Here is a 20,537-nt window from a genome sequence, read left to right as displayed (position 1 = left end):
AAAAGTTCTGGGGCACTGTAAAGTCCATGGAGAATAAGAGCACCTCCTCCCAGCTGCCCACTGCACTGAGGTTAGGAAACACTGTCACCACCGAAAAATCCACAATAGTTGAGAATTTCAATAAGCATTTTTCTATGGCTGGCCATGCTTTTCACCTGGCTACCCCTACCCCGGTCAACAGCCCTGCACCCCCCCCCCACAGCAAGCCTCCCCCATTTCTCCTTCATCCAAATCCAGATAGCTGATGTTCTGAAAGAGCTGCAAAATCTGGACCCCTACAAATCAGCCGGGCTAGACATTCTGGATCCTCTCTTTCTGAAATTATCTCCCGAAATTGTTGCAACCCCTATTACTAGCCTGTTCAATCCTTCTTTTGTATTGTCAGATTCCCAAAGATTGAATAGCAGCTGCGGTCATCCCCCTCTTCAAAGGGGGAGACACTCTAGACCCAAATTGCTACAGACCTATATCTATCCTACCCTGCTTTACTAAGGTCTTCGAAAGCAAAATTAAACAGATTACCGACCATTTCGAATCCCACCGTACCTTCTCCGCTATGCAATCTGGTTTCAGAGCTGGTCATGGGTGCACCTCAGCCACGCTCAAGGTCCTAAACGATATAACCACCATCGATAAGAGACAATACTGTGCAGCCGTATTCGTTGACCTGGCCAAGGTCTATTTTTTTACCTGGCACATATTGCACTTTTAATTTCTTCTCCAACATTTATTTGCCCTATTTAAACCGAATTGAGCATGTTTCATTATTTATTTTAAACTAAATAATTTGATTTTTGTATTCTATTAAATTAAAATAAGTGTTCATTTAGTATTGTTGTAAAAAAAATCTAATAAAAAGAAGATTTTAGATTTTTTTTAAAATCGGTATCGGCGTTGAAAAATCATAAAATTGGTCGACCTCTAGTTAAAGAACTCCCTTAAAATTTGTTCCCATTTCCAAAATCACTTTATCTGAAATGGCACAATCTCCAGATTATACGACATAATACTCCACATTAATCCACCTTTCTGTGCTTGGGTCCCAACAATGTTGACTTAACCTGGTCTCCATTAATACCTGGAGAGCCTGTCTTTTACTTTGTGCAACTTGCATCGTTTGGTAAGCAGTCATGTCTGTTCTAGTGGTCATTTGTGCTGATAAGAATTTATTGAATTTATTTTTATTTTCCATTGTTTGTTTCTATTACTGTTTGTTTCTTTCCTATTTAACTTACTTGTTGGGTGGGTGGTTTGAAGGGAGAGGGAGGGAGTGAGGGGTTGTACTGTTTTTGTTGTTATAGCCAAAAAATCTATGAATAAAACGTTTAAAAAAGGTCTCTCTAAAAAGTGCAGTTGTCACCCAACACAATGCCACAGATGTCTCAAGTCAAGTTGAGGGAGAATGCAATTGGCATGCTAACTACAGGAATGTCCACCAGAGCTGTTGCCTTAGAATTGAATGTTAATTTCTCTACCATAAGCAGCCTCCAATGTAGTTTTAGAGAAGTTGGCAGTACATCCAACCAGCCTCAAGTGACGACCACGTGTATGGCGTCGTGTGGGTGAGCAGTTTGCAGATGTCAACGTTGTGAACAGAGTTCCCCATGGTGGCTTGGCATTCTGGTATGGGCAGGTATAAGCTACAGACAAACAATTGCATTTTAAAAATCATTGGTAATTTGAATGCACAGAGATATTGTGATGAGAGCCTGACGCCCTGATGTGAGGCATCATGTTATGGGTATGCTTGTCATCAGCAGGGACCGGGGAGTTTGTCGTGATTAAAATAAATATGAAAAGGAGTAAAGCCCGAGTAAAACGGAAAAGAAAAGTATTTTCAAAACCTAACCCTGGAATAGCTTTATTTTTCAGCAAGACAATTACACACATACATGTTCATGGTTAAGACACACCAGAATGGCTTTCCAAGAGGTGTTGAGTGTTGCTGAGTGGTCAAGTCGGAGTCCTGACTTAAAATTTGCTTGAATATCAGAGACATGGTTTGAAAAAAAAATTATGTCCATCAATGATTCCCAATCAAATTTACTGAGATTGAGCAATTGACAAAAACGATGGCCATATTTTGTCCTAAGGAGTGTGAAGACTTACGCAGTCAATAATATATATATATTTTTTTAAATTGGGGAGGGGGTTGTGTAGTTCTGTAGAAAAACAAATTTGATCCTTTTTCTAGATGAAATTCAAAAGACAGCAGAATGTGAATAATGTGTAAGGGGTGTGTAGATTTTCACTAGGCACTGTACACACTAGAACTACCTTTATTTCTGGCATTAATAACCATTCACTGTACACACTAGAACTACCTTTATTTCTGGCATTAATAACCATTCACTGTACACACTAGAACTACCTTTATTTCTGGCATTAATAACCATTCACTGTACACACTAGAACTACCTTTATTTCTGGCATTAATAACCATTCACTGTACACACTAGAACTACCTTTATTTCTGGCATTAATAACCATTCACTGTATGCACCGTCTCCGAATCCTGTGATTGGACGTGAAGTAGAAAGCAACAGTATCCTATTTATTGGAGATGGTAAAACGTGAGAGGCCCATTGTTTTAGCTTAACTACATTTCAGGCCACACAAGGTCACCTTTAAAAAAAAAAAATCACTTTAACAAGTAGCCACCCCACCACTGTGTTGGGAAACAGTGAAGGGGTGGGGTTGGACTAACCGTTCAAATTCATAGACAGAGTTCCATGACATGCTTATTATTTTGAGTTCTGATGCGATTACCACAGTTTAACTCATTTAAAAAAGGCATTTATAAGTTAGTTTCAAGTTTCACTTTTTTTTTTTACGTGTCTTACAGAAGTACAGTGAAATGCCTTTCTTGCAAAGCTCGAAAACCCCAAAATGCAGTGATCAATAACAATGTAATACTAAAAGAAATTACAAAAAAAGGGTAGAACAAAAACACACCAGATATAAAAAGACAACGAAGAGCGCTACAAACAGGGTCAGTCAGCTCCAGTCACATATTAACAATGTGAAAGGATACTGAATTGATAGTATATTCATCAATAATCATGGATTACCCAATCGCAGATGAAGGACAGCAGCACCTCCGCCTCACAGATAAACCCCCATCCCATATTGGAGGACACATAAGCAGTCTTCAGACTGTAAATACAGGTCCTCTTCATTTAACGTCGTACCATAAATAAATAAAAACATGGAAAAATTACTACATAAAAACAGAAACCTTTAAAAAGTTGGGTTCATACCATCAAAGAGTTGGCCACCAACCAAGAAACCGTCAACAATGGGGAGAATGCATTGCATGACAATTTCACAAGCAAATAGCACTTGATAAACACAGTTTGCCTGGCATTCGCATTTCCTCGTACACGTTGCAGTTCATGTCACAGCTCAAACATATTGGATCCGGAAACTATCTGCAGTTAAGACGGGATAGTCTAGAAATGTTTTTTTAAAACAACACCGGTGTAATGTACTCCTTTTAAGTGGTCACTGTCAAATAAACAATAGTATCCAGAATTGTAGCCAATCCAGCACAATATTTAGATGTTCTCTCATTCATTCATTAGTACAGTGTCTTGTGGTTCTGTCTTGCACAGCGATGTAAACAGTTTGTCGGACCACTGCAGTCTTCAGTACGCATAACAGCAGGTTCTGATTACCATGCTTCCCCTAAAAAAGGTTGCAGGATATATAATCTCTCACTCACACACATACCCAAAAATGGCACCCTATTCCTTATATAGTGCACTACTTTTCACTAGAATCCTATGGACCCTGAACAAAAGTAGTGCACTATAAAGGGAATCGGGTGCCATTTGGGATTCAGACATTATCACTCAGTGGGAGGGCTGTTGTTGAGAAGAAACATCTATAAAACAAATACTTTACTATGAGGTTTTTCCACCAGCGAGCCCGTTAAAAAAGTAACTTATTCAAGGCCTGAGTCATCCACTTTATCAAAATGTAATAGGCTGTGGTTTAGACTGGAGTTGTACGAGTGTCTTATTTGTGACGTGCATTGTGCACAATCTGCCTCAGACTCCGTGGCGTCTCAGTAGGCCAAATGGTGAAAGATTGGAGGGCTGGAAAACCACATACCAAACTGTGACCAACTGGATATCGAACCAGTGTTGCCTGCAGGCCTCCAGACAGTATTAGCCCTCTGAGGTAAAGCCGAGAGCACAGAACTTAAGTTTGGAATAAGCCCTAAAGTTTTTATTTATGTCACCTTTATTTAACCAGGTAGTTGAGAATAAGTTCTCATTTACAACTGTGACCTGACCAAGATAAAGCAAAGCAGTTTTACACGATTGGTTGTGTCTCTCTGTTGTATCAACACACAAAAAAGCTATTGGTTATCAAAAGAACACCAACTAAAATAGACAATATTATAGCTACATATTTCAGGCAGAAGTTTACATTAGGGGGCCACTGGTTATTGCAATTCTAAAAATGTTCATGCAGTTTCTCTTTACCACACAAAGGTTGGTAAGGCACAACAAAGCAGGAGTTGGAACCAAAATTATTTTCCCAATCGTTTTGTCCCCCCCCCCATTCCACTGTTTTGATACACAAAGTGTTTATATGAACCCCCCAAAAAAAAAAGAAACCGTCCTCCCAACTGCACTTATTTTTCAGCAAATTTAACATGTGTATGGTCCCTAGCCCTCACCCTCCGATCCAACAGGTCCTGGACGTGCTCAATGGGATTGAGATCCGGGCTCTTCGCTGGCCATGGCAGAACACTGACAGCAGTATGGCTGGTGGCATTGTCATGCTAGGATGAACCTGCAGGAAGGGTACCACATGAGGGAGGAGGATGTCTTCCCTGTAATGCACGGCGTTGAGATGGCCTGCAATGACAACAAGCTCAGTCCGATGATGCTGTGACACACCGCCCCAGACCATGACGGACCCTCCACATCGATTCCGCTCCAGAGTACAGGCCTCGGTGTAACGCTAATTCCTTCGACGGTCAACGCAAATCCGAACATCACCCCTGGTGAGACAAAACAATCAGCTGTCCATCCTGTCTCTCTGTAGTGCTGTCTTCGGCGACTCACAGTACGGACATTGCAATTTCTTGCCCTGGCCACATCTGCAGTCCTCATGCCTCTTTGCAGCATGCCTAAGGCACATTCACGCAGATGAGCAGGGACCCTGTGCATCTTTCTTTTGGTGTTTTTCAGTGTCAGTAGAAAGGCCTCTTTAGTGTCCTAAGTTTCCATAACTGTGACCTTAATTGCCTACCGTCTTAATTGCCTACTAGCTGTTCGTATCTTAACGACCGTTCCACAGGTGCATGTTCATTAATTGTTTATGGTTCATTGAACAAGCATGGGAAACAGTGTTTAAAACCTTTACAAATGAAGATCTGTGAAGTTATTTGGATTTTTTCAAATTTTCTTTGAAAGACAGGGTCCTGAAAAGGGGACTTTTCTTTTCTTGCTGAATTTTAGTTCCTTTCTCAACCTTTGAAATATACACACACTTTTTACATTTAGTGCAACATTAAATTACGTCACCAAGCAATCAGTGTGACTAGATCAGCTTGCTGGAGCAGGTAATCTATAGTTGTTTACATGCACTGGACAGACAAATGTAGGGCACGAGATGCGACTGAAATTTGAGGGTGGGGAGAGAGCAAGAGAGGGTGGAGGAGGAGGCTTGGCTTGAAGTGCTGGGCATCTTATGACATGCATTATCTGAATTAGGCCCACAGAATTATACCTACGGAGAAGCAGCTTCTATGGAGGAACTTTGAATGTCTTTGAACTTCAGAGAGTTGGCTTAACTAACGTTGGACCAGAGCTCAGCTAACAAGCTTGTATGTGCAGAGCAGCACCAGAATAAAGCCCATCTTTAACTAGCGTTGGACAAATTAATCCATTATTCTCTCTTTCTAATTTTGATTCTGAGAAACCCCCAATATTGCCTTATTTTACATGACAAAATGTTATTCCTTTGTTGCAGTGTTACATTGATCCACTTTGTCTGAAAAGCTTATAGAATGTTAAAGTGCCCTTCAAAATGGTTATTTCTTGCCTGCTTTTTGGTAGTAACCTTCATACTGGTTGAGTCAGGCAGGAATCAAGCTCACAAAGCATGCCAGTTCCTGTACGCATGATGTGACACGCATGTCAACAAATAGCAATTTGCCAGTCACTGGCTAATTATCTCAGGCAGACGATCACAGTCACCACAATTCTTAGTGTTTCCCCTTTGCCAAGGAATGCATTGTGCCAGAGAACTCAAGCAGTAAATTAAAACTCTTCAGCTCACTTTAACAGGATTGGGTCAATTCCATTTCAAGTCTGTTAAAGTCATTTGTTAATGAAACATGTGTTAACAAACCCAGGGAACACGTCACAACACGACCACGCTACCTGAGAGTTCCAGGCCCCCCTTTCGACACGTTATCAGACTGTCTGCAAGCATAAAGGCTTACTGCTATGTAAAAATAACTACACTGAACAAAATCTGAAGGATTTTACAGGGATAAAGTGTATAAGGAAATCAGTCAAATGAAATAAATGGTCATTATTGGAGGCCGGTTAGAAGGCCTCACCCAATTCTCTAAAACATTATTGGAGGCTGCTTTATGGTAGAGAAATTAACTATGGCAATAGCTCTGGTGACCTGGCCGTGTGGTGCAAGGACAACAACCTCTCCCTCAACGTGATCAGGACAAAGGAGATGATTGTGGACTACAGGAAAACGAGGTCCGAGCACACCTCCATTGTCATCAACGGGGCTGCAGTGGAGCAGGTTGAGAGCGGCAAGTTTATTGGTGTCCACATCAAACAAACTAACATGGTCCAAGCACAAGTTGTGAAGAGGGCATGACAAAACTGCACATTTTAGAGTGGCCTTTTATTGTCCCCAGCACAATGGGCAAGTCCGTTAAGAACAAATTCTTATTTACAATGACGGCCTACCAAAAGGCCTTCTGTGGAGACAGGGGTTGGGATAAATCTTGGCAAAAGAGAAATGCTCACTAACAAATTTGTGCACAACATTTGAGAGAAATAAGCCACTTGTGCATCTGGGGCATTTCTGGGATATTTTATTTTGGCTAATGAAACATGGGACCAACACTTTACATGTCACGTTTATATATTTTTGTTCAGTATAATTACAAGTCACAAGTCATGTGAACGTTACAGTAGAAGCCACAATATCATTCAAATTAATACAGGAATCCCTTGGTCATCTTGAGGGCTGTTTGCCTCAATATGCATACATTGTCCTCCACACTCTTTTGTCCCCTGATAGACATTTACTCCCATCGTTGGCATTGATTAGATTCATTTATTATGATTTGCGTCTTTGGGGTCAAGTCTTAAGGCAGCATCTGTGGAGGCTGTAGAGTAACTCAAACCTCGGACACATTTACCACATTGGGATGGTATGAAGACAGTGGCCTAGTTCTTGCAACATTGTAAAAATCTAATTTCCCCTCAATAAGCCTTGAGATAAAAAGAGGAGATACTCCAGCTCACACGCTCCTCTTGATCTTGAAGCGTTCAGCTCATATGTAGACTACGGAGTTACTGTTGGCTTGTACAAAAACCCAACCTAGTGTTTTGGTGATATAAAAAGGTATCTCTTGTACCCAATATTTTCAAAGAAAGGATCATAGAAAACATTGAATAATTGTGTACTGGCTACCAAAAAAACATATTGAGGGTTACAAAGGAGAAAAAGAAAGAAAGATGATAACTGTGCTATGCAAAGGTGTTTCCGATAGCAACCATATAATATCATGCATTACTCCAATGGTGTAGCCTGTTGTGTAATATAGTAATATTGTCCACTTTAAACTGTAATATTGACCACTTTAAACTGTAATATTGTCCAGTTTAAACTGTAATATTGTCCACTTTAAACTAATATTGTCCACTTTAAACTGTAATATTGACCACTTTAAACTGTAATATTGTCCAGTTTAAACTGTAATATTGTCCACTTTAAACTAATATTGTCCACTTTAAACTGTAATATTGTCCACTTTAAACTGTAATATTGTCCACTTTAAACTGTAATATTGTCCACTTTAAACTGTAATATTGTCTACTTTAAACTGTAATATTGTCCACTTTAAACTGTAATATTGTCCACTTTAAAGTTTAATATTGTCCACTTTAAAGTTTAATATTGTCCACTTTAAAGTTTAATATTGTCCACTTTAAACTAATATTGTCCACTTTAAACTAATATTGTCCACTTTAAACTGTAATATTGTCCACTTTAAACTGTAATATTGTCCACTTTAAAGTTTAATATTGTCCACTTTAAAGTTTAATATTGTCCACTTTAAAGTTTAATATTGTCCACTTTAAAAAAGGACTTCTGTATTCTCCATCATTGGAATAGCAGCTCTTGCAGCAGGACTTTTCAAAATGTCTCTTTTTGCCGATGTCCTTGACAACGCAGTGATTATTAAGTGCCATTCCAGCTACTCAAAACGTTACGGTAATTCTTGGCAAGTCGCTGTGCACTGTTTTGTAGACATATGTCACATGTCCTCATCTCACAGGGTCCATCACTATTGACTGTAAAGAATGTCGTCGGCGTGTGGATCCGGTGTGGCAGAAAAGATAATATTGATGTTCAATCTCATAGATGGGCCACATTATTGATTGCCCCGGCCGACCTTGGTGTCACGGCAGTTATCTGGAAAGCAACTGTACAGTACACTTATAGTTCACTATATACCAGCCACAAACTTTAAGCGATGACTCATGCATCACGTGTGTTTAGCTGGGCCAGAGCCTGGCTGTAACAGAAGGCAACAAAAATGTCAAATAAAATACATCCATACATATTCCTGGGGGGAAAAGGTTGATCTCAGCCTCTTGTTTCCTTATTAGAAGAAAGATTTTTGGGCGGAGTTGGGAGGGCTCTTCAAAAAAAAAAAAAAAAAAAAGCTACATGTGGAAACACCTGGGCCAGGTGGGTCCCAGGATAAATTCCTTTGCTCTTGTTTCCTTATTACATTCATGGAGGAGACTCTCTCCATGCAGACACACCTGGGCCCGGTGTCTCCCAGGATAAATACACCACTTCCACATTCATGGAGGAGACTCTCTCCATGCAGACACCTTTCTAGATTTTGTTGTGTATCTTGGTGGCCTTTTGTTTGTTTGCTTTGGCACCTTTCAACACCCTGCAATATCACATTCATGCATGCAAAACACTCACTTACACACCATTGTATATTGTACTTAGTTTACTCCTTATCTCCACGTTGTCTCCCTTTTTGTTACGGGCTTTGAGCCGGTTCGTGACACTGGCGCTGAGGGAAAAAATAAAGAGGGACTGAGGTAATGTAACTTCTCCCTCCAATCATTTACATCCCTTTGCTGCCCCCCTCTCCTTCTTATTTTGGGGATCCCCCCCCTTGAATGTGATGGAAAGGGAGCATTTTGGGGGAAGGAGTTTTTTGGAATGGAATGTAGCCCAGGATAGAGGTGACATGCTATTGCAAATTCTCTAAAGTGAGAGGAGGCCTGGCCAATCAGTGGACCAACAAGTGGTGGTGTATTCATTAGTCGGGTTCCGTTGCAAAAACGCTCTGCAACGATAACTGCTTATCGTTTGCTCTATGAACCAACCGGCAGCAAACGAAACGGGGAGGGACCTATCTGAATTTGGCCAGTAGAAACTTTTTTCCGTTGCAAAACATTTTCCAATATAATTTTATTTGTTTAACGCTTTTTTGGTTACATGATTCCATAGGTGTTATTTCATAGTTGATGTCTTCACTATTATTCTACAATATAGAAAATAGTACAAACAAAGAAAAACCCTGGAATGAGTAGGTGTGTCCAAACTTTTGACTGGTACTTTACATACCAAGCCATGAACATGAGTGACTGACAGGTTTTCTGTGTAAATTCCCATGGGTGCAAAGCAACACCACACACTCATGGCATACGTTTACAAGTAGTGGCTAGAGCGTATTCCACCCACAAAGTCCAGAGTTTAGAAACAAGTAAAAACGCCCACGTCAGTTGCCTTTCCAAGAAACCTGGGGAGAAGAAAAACACAACAGGAACAAGGCCATCTGCAGAGCCCCATGTTGCAACACAGATGGCTTTCTGGGTGTCCTTTTCGCTGGCAGTGAGCTGAGAGGGGGACAAAGGACAGAAACCCACATCGGACTTGCTTTTCTTTCCTAAAGGGGGCTATTCGGGTACAAACAAGCTGGTTGTCCTCAAAAGATTGCAGGTTCCAGAGAACTTAATAGGAATGTTCTTGTTTGTCACGGTTTTCATGTGGTGAAGGAGAGTCGGACCAAACTGCAGCGTGTATATTGCGATCCATGTTTAATCACACAACGTAACACGAATCCAAAACACAAACTCTACAAAACAATAAACGTAGTGAAAACCGAAACAGCCTTAACTGGTGCAAACTAACACAGACTAAGGACATCAAGACACTCAGGACAATCACCCACAATACAACCAAAGAATATGGCTGCCTAAATATGGTTCCCAATCAGAGACAACGATAAACACCTGCCTCTGATTGAGAACCACTTCAGACAGCCATAGACTAACCTAGAACACCCCACTAAGCTACAATCCCACTATCTACACACCACATACAAAAACCCATGTCACACCCTGGCCTGACCAAATACATGAAGAAAAACACAAAATACTACGACCAGGGCGTGACATTGTTGATGTGTTTCCTGATACGATCTGATAATCTACCCACCAGCTCAGGAACTCATCCTCAGGATATGCTCGTGACTAGAGTCATATCGTCCAGAGGCAAAGCAGACTTATGGAAATGTGCCTAATTGTCCGGGTGAAGAGCATATTAGGCCTCTCAAATTGCCTGCAAACTGCCATGAAGATCATGGCCTTCTTTACTGTTGAACAGACTGTTATCAGAGATTCTTTCAGACCACTCCCATGTAATTCTCTGAGTATCAGCTTGTCCCCTCAGGCAGACCCTATCGGGTCGCTACGTGTAAGCTGAACAGGTACAAGCATCCTGCATTATTGCCATGTCCATCAAAATGTGTCAGTGCAGTTGTGCAATATGTATGTGGTTGTACAACGTGTACAATATCTAGGACATGGGTAACGTGCAATGTATTTTTGTATTATGTTTTTTACATTGAGTGTGCAATGTACAGTGTCTAAGATAGTTTTCCCCTCGATACATTAAAGTTCTTCCTATCCTGCTGTACCACTTAATGGAGGGTTCAGACAATATAGATTGGAAATTAATGAAATTAATGTTGAGTTGTCTATATTAGGCCAGTTGTGACATCTACAATAATCCGTTATTTACTTTTGACACTACCCATGTTATATTGTAAATACATTTTACTAGTGGATTGTGGTATTGTCATAGTTCAAACCCCCGAGCTGGTTCATTTGTATGGCTGAATACACTGTATAAAATTTGTTCCACTACACAAACCTCATTACTGGTTGTCATTTGACTTATAGATATTTTTGTCCAATTTTGGGATGTTGACTGTTTATATATTAAATGTACAAAAATGTGTTATATATGAATATAACATTTTTTTAGGAAAGGACCCATAGGACAATTCAAGGAGGCTGCAAAGAATGTCGGACTTCAAGATATTGCAGTTTATAACTGGTCATTCATCTAATAAAAAGGTCCCCAAATCAAATCTTGTTACATCGGGAGGAGAATGTCAACAAGTTATTACCTCTTCTTGAAGCCAATGCCATTGCAGTAGATTAGAACCCCAAAGATTCTAACCTCAAGAGTTAAAAACACATAGATTTTAGGTTCAGAATGCCGGATCAACCTTCGGTTCATGAAATGTAATTTTAACAGGTTGGGGCGGCAGCGAATACCTTTATAGAGGACTAGTAACCTATAGATATTTTTGAATTTTGGGGTTGCGTAATACAATAAAAAAATATATATATATATTTTTTAAAGTTCAAAGGCTGCCCCGAGCTGACAAGGTACAAATCTGTCGGGAGGAGAATGTCTGCCCCTGAACAGGCAGTTAACCCACTGTTCCCAGGCCGTCATTGAAAATAAGAATATGTTCTTAACTGACTTGCCTGGTTAAATAAAGGTAAAAAAAAAAAAAATAATTTAAAAAAAAGAAGGTAATATTAAACAGGTACATTCAAAATGGAGGAAAATAACTTCTGGAGGCTACAGACAAACCCATAAACGTTGCTTACATGTGCAGATACAGTAAACGGGCTAAATGGTTAGAATACCCATGTAAATACCAGCTAGGACATTCAATAGGACCCTGGGAAATGCCTTCAAAAGCCACTAGGGGAAACGGCCATAAACCCAAGTCTACTTGATGGTTTGCGGTCGGGGTTGGATCAGAAGGTTGCGTGTTTAATCCCAGTCATGGACACATTTTTTATTGATTTTTTAGCTCTATCCCATTCCTTAACCGTTTGGAATGAGTGCCTAAACTTTAACCTTTAACTTTGAAATTAAACGTTTGGAGAAATGTAATGATACAGGGGAGCAGTAGCAACAAAAACACTTTGAAATGTCTAATTCTGCATTAATACAGCTTGTTGGTAAATAAACTATTCTTAATTTTCAATAAAAATGTTTTGATGCGGTTTTAAAGTGAATTTACCTAACATTTCAGGTGATCCAAATTACTTCATTCCGGACATGTTCAGCTCTCTTTAAAAAAAAAAAAGGTCCCATTGTATTTCCCCAAATAGTGATGTTCTGTTCGCAAAACGTTTAACTTAAAAAGTTTCCCCCAAATAAATGAAAATGCTCCCCATAAATGTGTATGCCCTATATACGGTAGAACCTACAGATAGGATGTTGCTTACAGTACTGCATTTATTCCAGTCTTCTTTTTTATTTTACTAGGCAAGTCAGTTAAGAACAAATTCTTATTTTCAATGACGGCCTATTCAGGGGCAATGACGGCCTATTCAATGAATGCCTGTTCAGGGGCAGAACGACAGATTTTGTACCTTGTCAGCTCGGGGAATTGAACTTGCAACCTTTTGGTTACTAGTCCAATGCTCTAACCACTAGGCTACCCTGCCGCCCCAAAGCCCAGAGTCCACTACGAAGATTACAGCACAAGCACTTTCCTGATGGAAAGTTGAAGGTTATCTCCAGACATAACTCGTGCTTTTGTCATTTTGGCACAGCTATGACTCGGCAAACGGGGCTCGCTCTGCTGATCGTCTGCCAAAAGGGCAGATTAGACTAAGGGAGCGAGTGTGTGCCAGTTTAAGAGTCTGGATCAGTCTATATGTCGCTTAAAATTGCAATCGAGTGCAGAATTGAGAGGATTAAGAAAATAAAAAAAATGTCTCAGTTGCAAAAAAAAAAAAAAACTTGTGTAGGTACACTAACCATTTGAAAAGTTAATATGAATTTACTCTGAACACCCACGTCAAATGTGAACAGAGAGATGGCCTCATCAAGCCAATGTCCTGGAAAACAGCGGGATCTACTCTCATTTAATCCCCCCGGCCAGACATCCCTCCAGCAGGTCCGAGATCAGATCCGCCAGCTCAATGGCAGTCTTGTGACGCAGCGGGTTTGCCGTCATTCCACCAACAAGCATTTCTATTGTGCCAATGTGGTGCTTTCTGTTGACTCAGATGTTAGCGGTGGCTGCATCTGCCTGAATTATTGAATGCATTTGGAAACATTAGCAAAAGTAAAATGTTCTATGCATCAGCTGTGTGTGCCAAATGTAATCAATCACACACACACACACACACACACACACACACACACACACACAAACTCTGGATGACAGTTCTAAAAAATACCTAGAAATGCCTGTTCTGTATGTGACAGTCACAGCTATACATTGGCAGAGGAATCTGGGGTTTCCTGTTATGTCAGTCAGTACCTTCCAGAGTCACAGTACACAACACTCAATCATTCATTTAATGGCAGGATATTATTTTATTTTTCCTTTATTTAACTAGGCAAGTCAGTTAAGAACAAATTCTTATTTTCAATGTCAGCCTAGGAACAGTGGGTTAACTGCCTGTTCAGGGGCAGAACGACAGCTTGGGGATTTGAACTTGCAACCTTCCGGTTACTAGTCCAACGCTCTAACCACTAGACTACCCTGCTTCCCCAATGACCGGTTGTCTAAACTGTAAGCTTGGTAGATAGCAAAAAAAAAAGTAAACTTTTTAAATAAAACAACTCATTGCCATGGTAATTTGGGGATAATTACAGTCATTATTTATAATAAATAACATAATTGCAGTCTTTTATTGTGTTAATTCAAATCTGACCAATGCTGAACCCTTGTCAAGGTTGTCAAAAGGAGGGCTTATGCCCCCCAAGGGTTAGGGAGGTATACTGCCAAGGGTTAGGGAGGTATACTGCCAAGGGTTAGGGAGGTATACTGCCAAGGCATAGGGAGGTATACTGCCAAGGCTTAGGGAGGTATACTGCCAAGGCTTAGGGAGGTATACTGCCAAGGGCTCGGGTGGTATACTGCCAAGGGCTAAGGAGGTAGCAGGAGAACAGTACTCTCTCTATACAGCACTGTAACAGGCATACCTACATAGAGAACAGGCATTTTATGAAATACACAAATGGGGTTTCATACCTGGACGAAAGATGGGAAACACACTGCCCATGAAAGCAAAAGAGAAAAGAGGCTAATGTTGGTAATCTGTTGTTTCCACCAGGACACAGTCAATGCAGTTTCCTCATACTCGCCGTCTCCTAGAAACCACAGAGGTGGTGCCTTTCAAGCCTCCTCATAAAAAATCTAACAGGCATTCCTCAGAGCGACGGCGCTAACCATATTGAGTGGAAAAACTCTGCAAACAAACCTGGCTTTCAGTCTCTTCGTACAAATGGCTCGTTCTAACACGACACACCCTGTCCTAAAGCCCCTTGACACACACACACATACAAATACACAGGGGAAACAGTATCATCAGTAGGCCTTCACACAGACTCTATTGCAGGAGAACGGACTAGTATGATATCATAGGTGCCGAGTTAGGGGGTGACTGGGTCAGACAACTCCCATTACCAGACATGTTTAAACATGATAAGTTTGTATCCTTAAAAAAAATTAAAAAAAACACGTATCTAGAGAATGCAATGAGCGAACACAAACTCAGAAGCCTTGTGTCGATTGCATTGTGTAAAAAGTTACCCACCACATGGTGATTTGATTGACTGGACACTCATTGGCCCATATTGGTATGATCATGACTTTGTTCAATTGTCAGAGCACCGAGTAAAGCCGACAGGACCACTGCTGAATGTAAAAAAAAAATGTTTTAAATGATGTGATAAAACATTGAAGGGAGGAATGAAAACCTGCAGCTCATCAGCTCTCAAAAGTTGGACCATTTTTTGCAACGGAGGTCTATATTAGGGCTACGCCCCCGTCGCCCAATGTCGGAGGCCTATACTAGGGCTACGCCCCCCGTCGCCCAATGTCGGAGGCCTATACTAGGGCTACGCCCCCCGTCACCCAATGCCGGAGGCCCTATGGCTACTCGCCCAATGTCGGAGGCTACTATGGCTACACCCCCCCCCGTCACCCAATGTCGGAGGCCTATACTAGGGCTACGCCCCCCGTCGCCCAATGCCGGAGGCCTATACTAGGGCTACGCCCCCCGTCACCCAATGTCGGAGGCCTATACTATGGCTACGCCCCCGTCGCCCAATGTCGGAGGCCTATACTAGGGCTACGCCCCCCGTCGCCCAATGTCGGAGGCCTATACTATGGCTACGCCCCCGTCGCCCAATGTAGGAAGCCTATTCTATGGCTACGCCCCCGTCGCCCAATGTCGGAGGCCTATACTATGGCTACACCCCCGTCGCCCAATGTCGGAGGCCTATACTATGGCTACGCCCCCGTCGCCCAATGTCGGAGGCCTATACTATGGCTACGCCCCCCAATGTCGGAGGCCTATACTATGGCTACGCCCCCGTCGCCCAATGTCGGAGGCCTATACTAGGGCTACGCCCCCCGTCGCCCAATGTCGGAGGCCTATTCTATGGCTACGCCCCCGTCGCCCAATGTCGGAGGCCTATACTATGGCTACGCCCCCGTCGCCCAATGTCGGAGGCCTATACTAGGGCTACGCCCCTATACTATGGTCGCCCAATGTCGGAGGCCTATACTATGGCTACGCCCCCAATGTCGGAGGCCTATACTATGGCTACGCCCCCCAATGTCGGAGGCCTATACTATGGCTACGCCCCCGTCGCCCAATGTCGGAGGCCTATACTAGAGGCTACGCGCCCCCGTCGCCCAATGTCGGAGGCCTATTCAATGGCTGGCTACGCCCCGTCGCCCAATGTCGGAGGCCTCGCCCAATGTCGGAGGCCTATGGCGACGCCCCCGTCGCCCAATGTCGGAGGCCTATACTATGGCTACGCCCCCCCGTCGCCCAATGTCGGAGGCCTATATTAGGCTACGCCCCCGTCGCCCAATGTCGGAAGCCTATTCTACTGGCTACGCCCCGTCGCCCAATGTCGGAGGCCTATACTATGGCTACGGCCCCGTCGCCCAATGTCGGAGGCCTATACTAGGGCTACGCCCCCGTCTCCCAATGTCGGAGGCCTATACTAGGGCTACGCCCCCGTCGCCCAATGTCGGAGGCCTATACTATGGCTACGCCCCCCGTCGCCCAATGTCGGAGGCCTATACTAGGGCTACGCCCCCCGTCTCCCAATGTCGGAGGCCTATACTAGGGCTACGCCCCCCATCGCCCAATGTCAGAGGCCTATACTATGGCTACGCCCCCGTCGCCCAATGTCAGAGGCCTATACTATGGCTACGCCCCCCGTCGCCCAATGTCGGAGGCCTATACTAGGGCTACGCCCCCCATCGCCCAATGTCGGAGGCCTATACTATGGCTACGCCCCCCATCGCCCAATGTCAGAGGCCTATACTAGGGCTACGCCCCCCATCGCCCAATGTCAGAGGCCTATACTATGGCTACGCCCCCCATCGCCCAATGTCAGAGGCCTATACTATGGCTACGCCCCCGTCGCCCAATGTCAGAGGCCTATACTATGGCTACGCCCCCGTCGCCCAATGTCAGAGGCCTATACTATGGCTACGCCCCCATCGCCCAATGTCGGAGGCCTATACTATGGCTACACCCCCCGTCGCCCAATGTCAGAGGCCTATACTATGGCTACACCCCCGTCGCCCAATGTCAGAGGCCTATACTATGGCTACACCCCCCGTCGCCCAATGTCAGAGGCCTATACTATGGCTACGCCCCCATCGCCCAATGTCGGAGGCCTATACTATGGCTACGCCCCCATCGCCCAATGTCGGAGGCCTATACTATGGCTACGCCCCCCGTCGCCCAATGTCAGAGGCCTATACTATGGCTACGCCCCCATCACCCAATGTCGGAGGCCTATACTAGGGCTACGCCCCCATCGCCCAATGTCGGAGGCCTATACTAGGGCTACGCCCCCCCGTCGCCCAATGTCAGAGGCCCATACTATGGCTACGCCCCCATCGCCCAATGTCGATGACTGCGCGACACCTATATGTGGTATGCTAGGGCCCCTCATAGTACTTCAAAATCATAGTTATTGAATTTCACAGCGAAGTGTCTGTCTACATACCACACTTCATCGACCCATTCACAGGTACCTCATCTGCCAAACCCCAGTCTCACACCTAACCCCTATGCTGTCATAGTCTGTCAGGGGGAAAGTTCTCTCGTCTGTTGCACAACTGAACGCATTCAACCGAAATGGGTCTTCTGCCTCTGTGCGGGGATGGGTGATGCCTTAAAAAGCGACGTCCATGTCATCGACGACCGGGGAGCGGGTGTTGTTGGGGGGGCAGAACAGCAGATTTTTTTCATCTGGCCAGCTCAGGGGTTCGAACCAGCAACCTTACTGGCCCAACGCGCTTAACCGCTAGGCTACCTGCCACCCCCATCTACACAGCCAGGCCTAAATAATTCCCAGTCACTGCAGAACAGCACTGCTACATTAGCCGTACAAGAAAAAGAAGAAGCTCATGACGCTGACGTCTCTGAAGCGTAAAAAAAAAATCTGCATCTCTACGCTGTTCGATTGTGACTTCACCACCCAATAGCCTAACTTAAAACTATCGGAGCCGGTGGAGACCATGCTACTCTCAAAGGAGGACGTCTCCCATTTTGACGCCCCCACCCCCCCCCACAAATGTTTGTTGTCCATATCTTGCCAATGTATATACTTTGTAGACATGTCGTGTGCTCCGGAATCCGACTTGGATGTTTTCGATGCATCACACAACAAATTCAAGTGGATAAAGGGATAAATCAACTTAAGATTGACTATTGAAGAATGCAATGTAATAAATGTCTCCTGAGTTTAGTAATAGCGTCGTACCTCATCAGAGCACAAACTGAGCATGTTTTGCTCCATCGTCTGTAACACACACACACACAGTAGGTCACAAACGTGAGTACACCCCTCACATTTATGTAAATATTTGAGTATATCTTTTGTACTCACTTTTTTTGCCAGCGGTTTAGACATTAATGCCTGTGTGTTGAGTTATTTTGAGGGGGACAGCAAATTTACACTGTTATACAAGCTGTACACTCACTACTTTACATTGTAGCAAAGTGTAATTTCTTCAGTGTTGTCACATGAAAAGATATACTCAAATATTTACAAAAATGTGAGGGGTGTACTCACTTGTGATATACTGTATGTATGTATATAACTGTATACCCTCAAAACTCTCTCATGGATGGTCAGTCTTTGCATCCATAACTTTGTCAATTAATTTGAGATGTCACATTGCTTCAGCCCTTGAGCTATTTACCAAAACAGAGACGGGGTGCAGATTTCCCTTTTAAAAATACATTGTGTGTTTGAGGTACACATGTTCTCCATAGATCTACAGATCTTCAAATGCCTGAAGAAGTATTTTACCTATCAATTTGATATAATAATCCTATATTCTGTGCATCACGAACAATGTCTTAAGAAGGGAGATCTTACTAATATGAGTTGGACTGTTTGTAAGGCGTTCAAGACATATTTTCATAATACATGATACAATGCCATATTTTGTTTTGTCAATGGCTATACGTTTCTCTAAATTTCTTGAAAACAAACCAAAAGAAAAATCATAGTTAGAATGTTGAGATTTTTTTTGTTTTAAGCTAGCTACAACATTTCAGGCATTACAGCATACATATATTTAGCAGAAAGGACATGTTTCGCTGTCATGTAAGGCTCGTGGAACAGAGAAATGTATAGAAGTGACAATCATTTCATCTGCAACATTGTAGCCACCTGAACGTGACCCTTATTGCGCAACTGAAGAGTTCGGCATTCATTGGTGAAATAAAAACAAGCTGTACATTGCGCATGTGTCATCCACGAATTGAACAATTCTCTGAGAAATACAGTACCTGTTCCTTTCGCTTCTGCCAGCGACCGCAAGGGCTTTCTTCCAAGATTTCACTCTCATCCTCGCTCTCTTCCTCTTTCCCCCGAGACCCCGAATTCTTCTCCTCCGACATGGTCATTTCAATCCAGTCAATCCCCCCTTGTTTTTAAGGAACGCGCGTTTATAAACTAAATTCCTATGTTTAGCCTACCAAAATTAATCCGGTTTGCATAGGTTGCAAAATGCAGAAACTGTTACGAATTCTACGGTTTAACCTGCAGTCCGTGTCGTCCTCTCAAACCATATCCAACAATCAAATGAGTTGTCAAAACAAGCGCATACCCCGAGAAAGAGCCAATAGGGGATCTTCCAGGAGGTGCTGCAACACGCACAGCCGCTGTTGAACTGTGCTTGAAGTAAGAGCGGGTGGTATGCCACACTATACAGTCTTTCCATAGTGGCCTCTGCGGCTTTTTGTAAAAATAAAAAAATAAAAAAGATAAATGGGAAAATCTCAATCGTACCCTCCTCGTGTCCTCTCTCCTCGTATCCTTTTCAAAACCCATTGGATGAGAAAGTCAGAGGTCCCGCCGCTCTGACTTTCTCCTCCAATGGATTTTGAGAAGGATACGAGGAGAGAGAACGCGAGGAGTATATAATTGAGATTTCCCATTATTTCATTTCCGTCGGACAAGTTTCTGTGATCTTTGGCCACTTCCTGAGTTTTTCTAATCTAAATACTACCGTAAAAACTGAAACGAAAACGCACGCCGATTGTGGGAGAGGACGTCTTTTTTTTTTTTTTTACCCACCTCCTCCTTAGCATATCTACCCGCTCATGCAGTTCCCTCTTTTTGATTTTACATTGTATTTCATAGCCTACGCATGTTTAATAGGCTATTGTACTGATTAGCAATTTCCTTTGGGTTGTACAAGAGAGATTACATTCCATAATGTGTTTAAAGAAATAAAATATTGAACCTTTATTTAACTAGGCATGTCAGTTAAGAACTTGCCTAGTTCATTGAGACAGCACATGACAAAGGCCGAGGATAACCGCCCGGCTCAGGAAGTACAGGTGAAGGCCCTCGTGTCTCTGACCAGGTTCTTTGGCTTCAGCGCAGAGACCTTCTCCCTGGCCGAA

At 42.9% G+C, this 20,537-nt stretch overlaps 1 protein-coding gene across 1 annotated transcript in view; it reads right to left on the bottom strand.

The window, feature by feature from the left end:
• Positions 1–19,903, bottom strand: part of LOC118395166 (nuclear receptor-binding protein 2-like) — a 58,124-nt gene extending 38,221 nt beyond the window's left edge. Inside the window, exon 1 of the mRNA XM_052463220.1 lies at positions 19,416–19,903. Within this exon, the coding sequence (XP_052319180.1) occupies positions 19,416–19,532 (117 nt within the window). The 5' untranslated portion in view covers positions 19,533–19,903. The remainder of the gene's footprint in view (positions 1–19,415) is intronic.
• Between the last annotated feature and the right edge of the window lie 634 nt (positions 19,904–20,537).

This window comes from Oncorhynchus keta, chromosome 15 (assembly GCF_023373465.1).
Source record: "Oncorhynchus keta strain PuntledgeMale-10-30-2019 chromosome 15, Oket_V2, whole genome shotgun sequence".
NCBI classification, from domain to species: Eukaryota; Metazoa; Chordata; class Actinopteri; order Salmoniformes; family Salmonidae; genus Oncorhynchus; species Oncorhynchus keta.
This window is presented reverse-complemented; position numbering and strand designations above follow the sequence as displayed.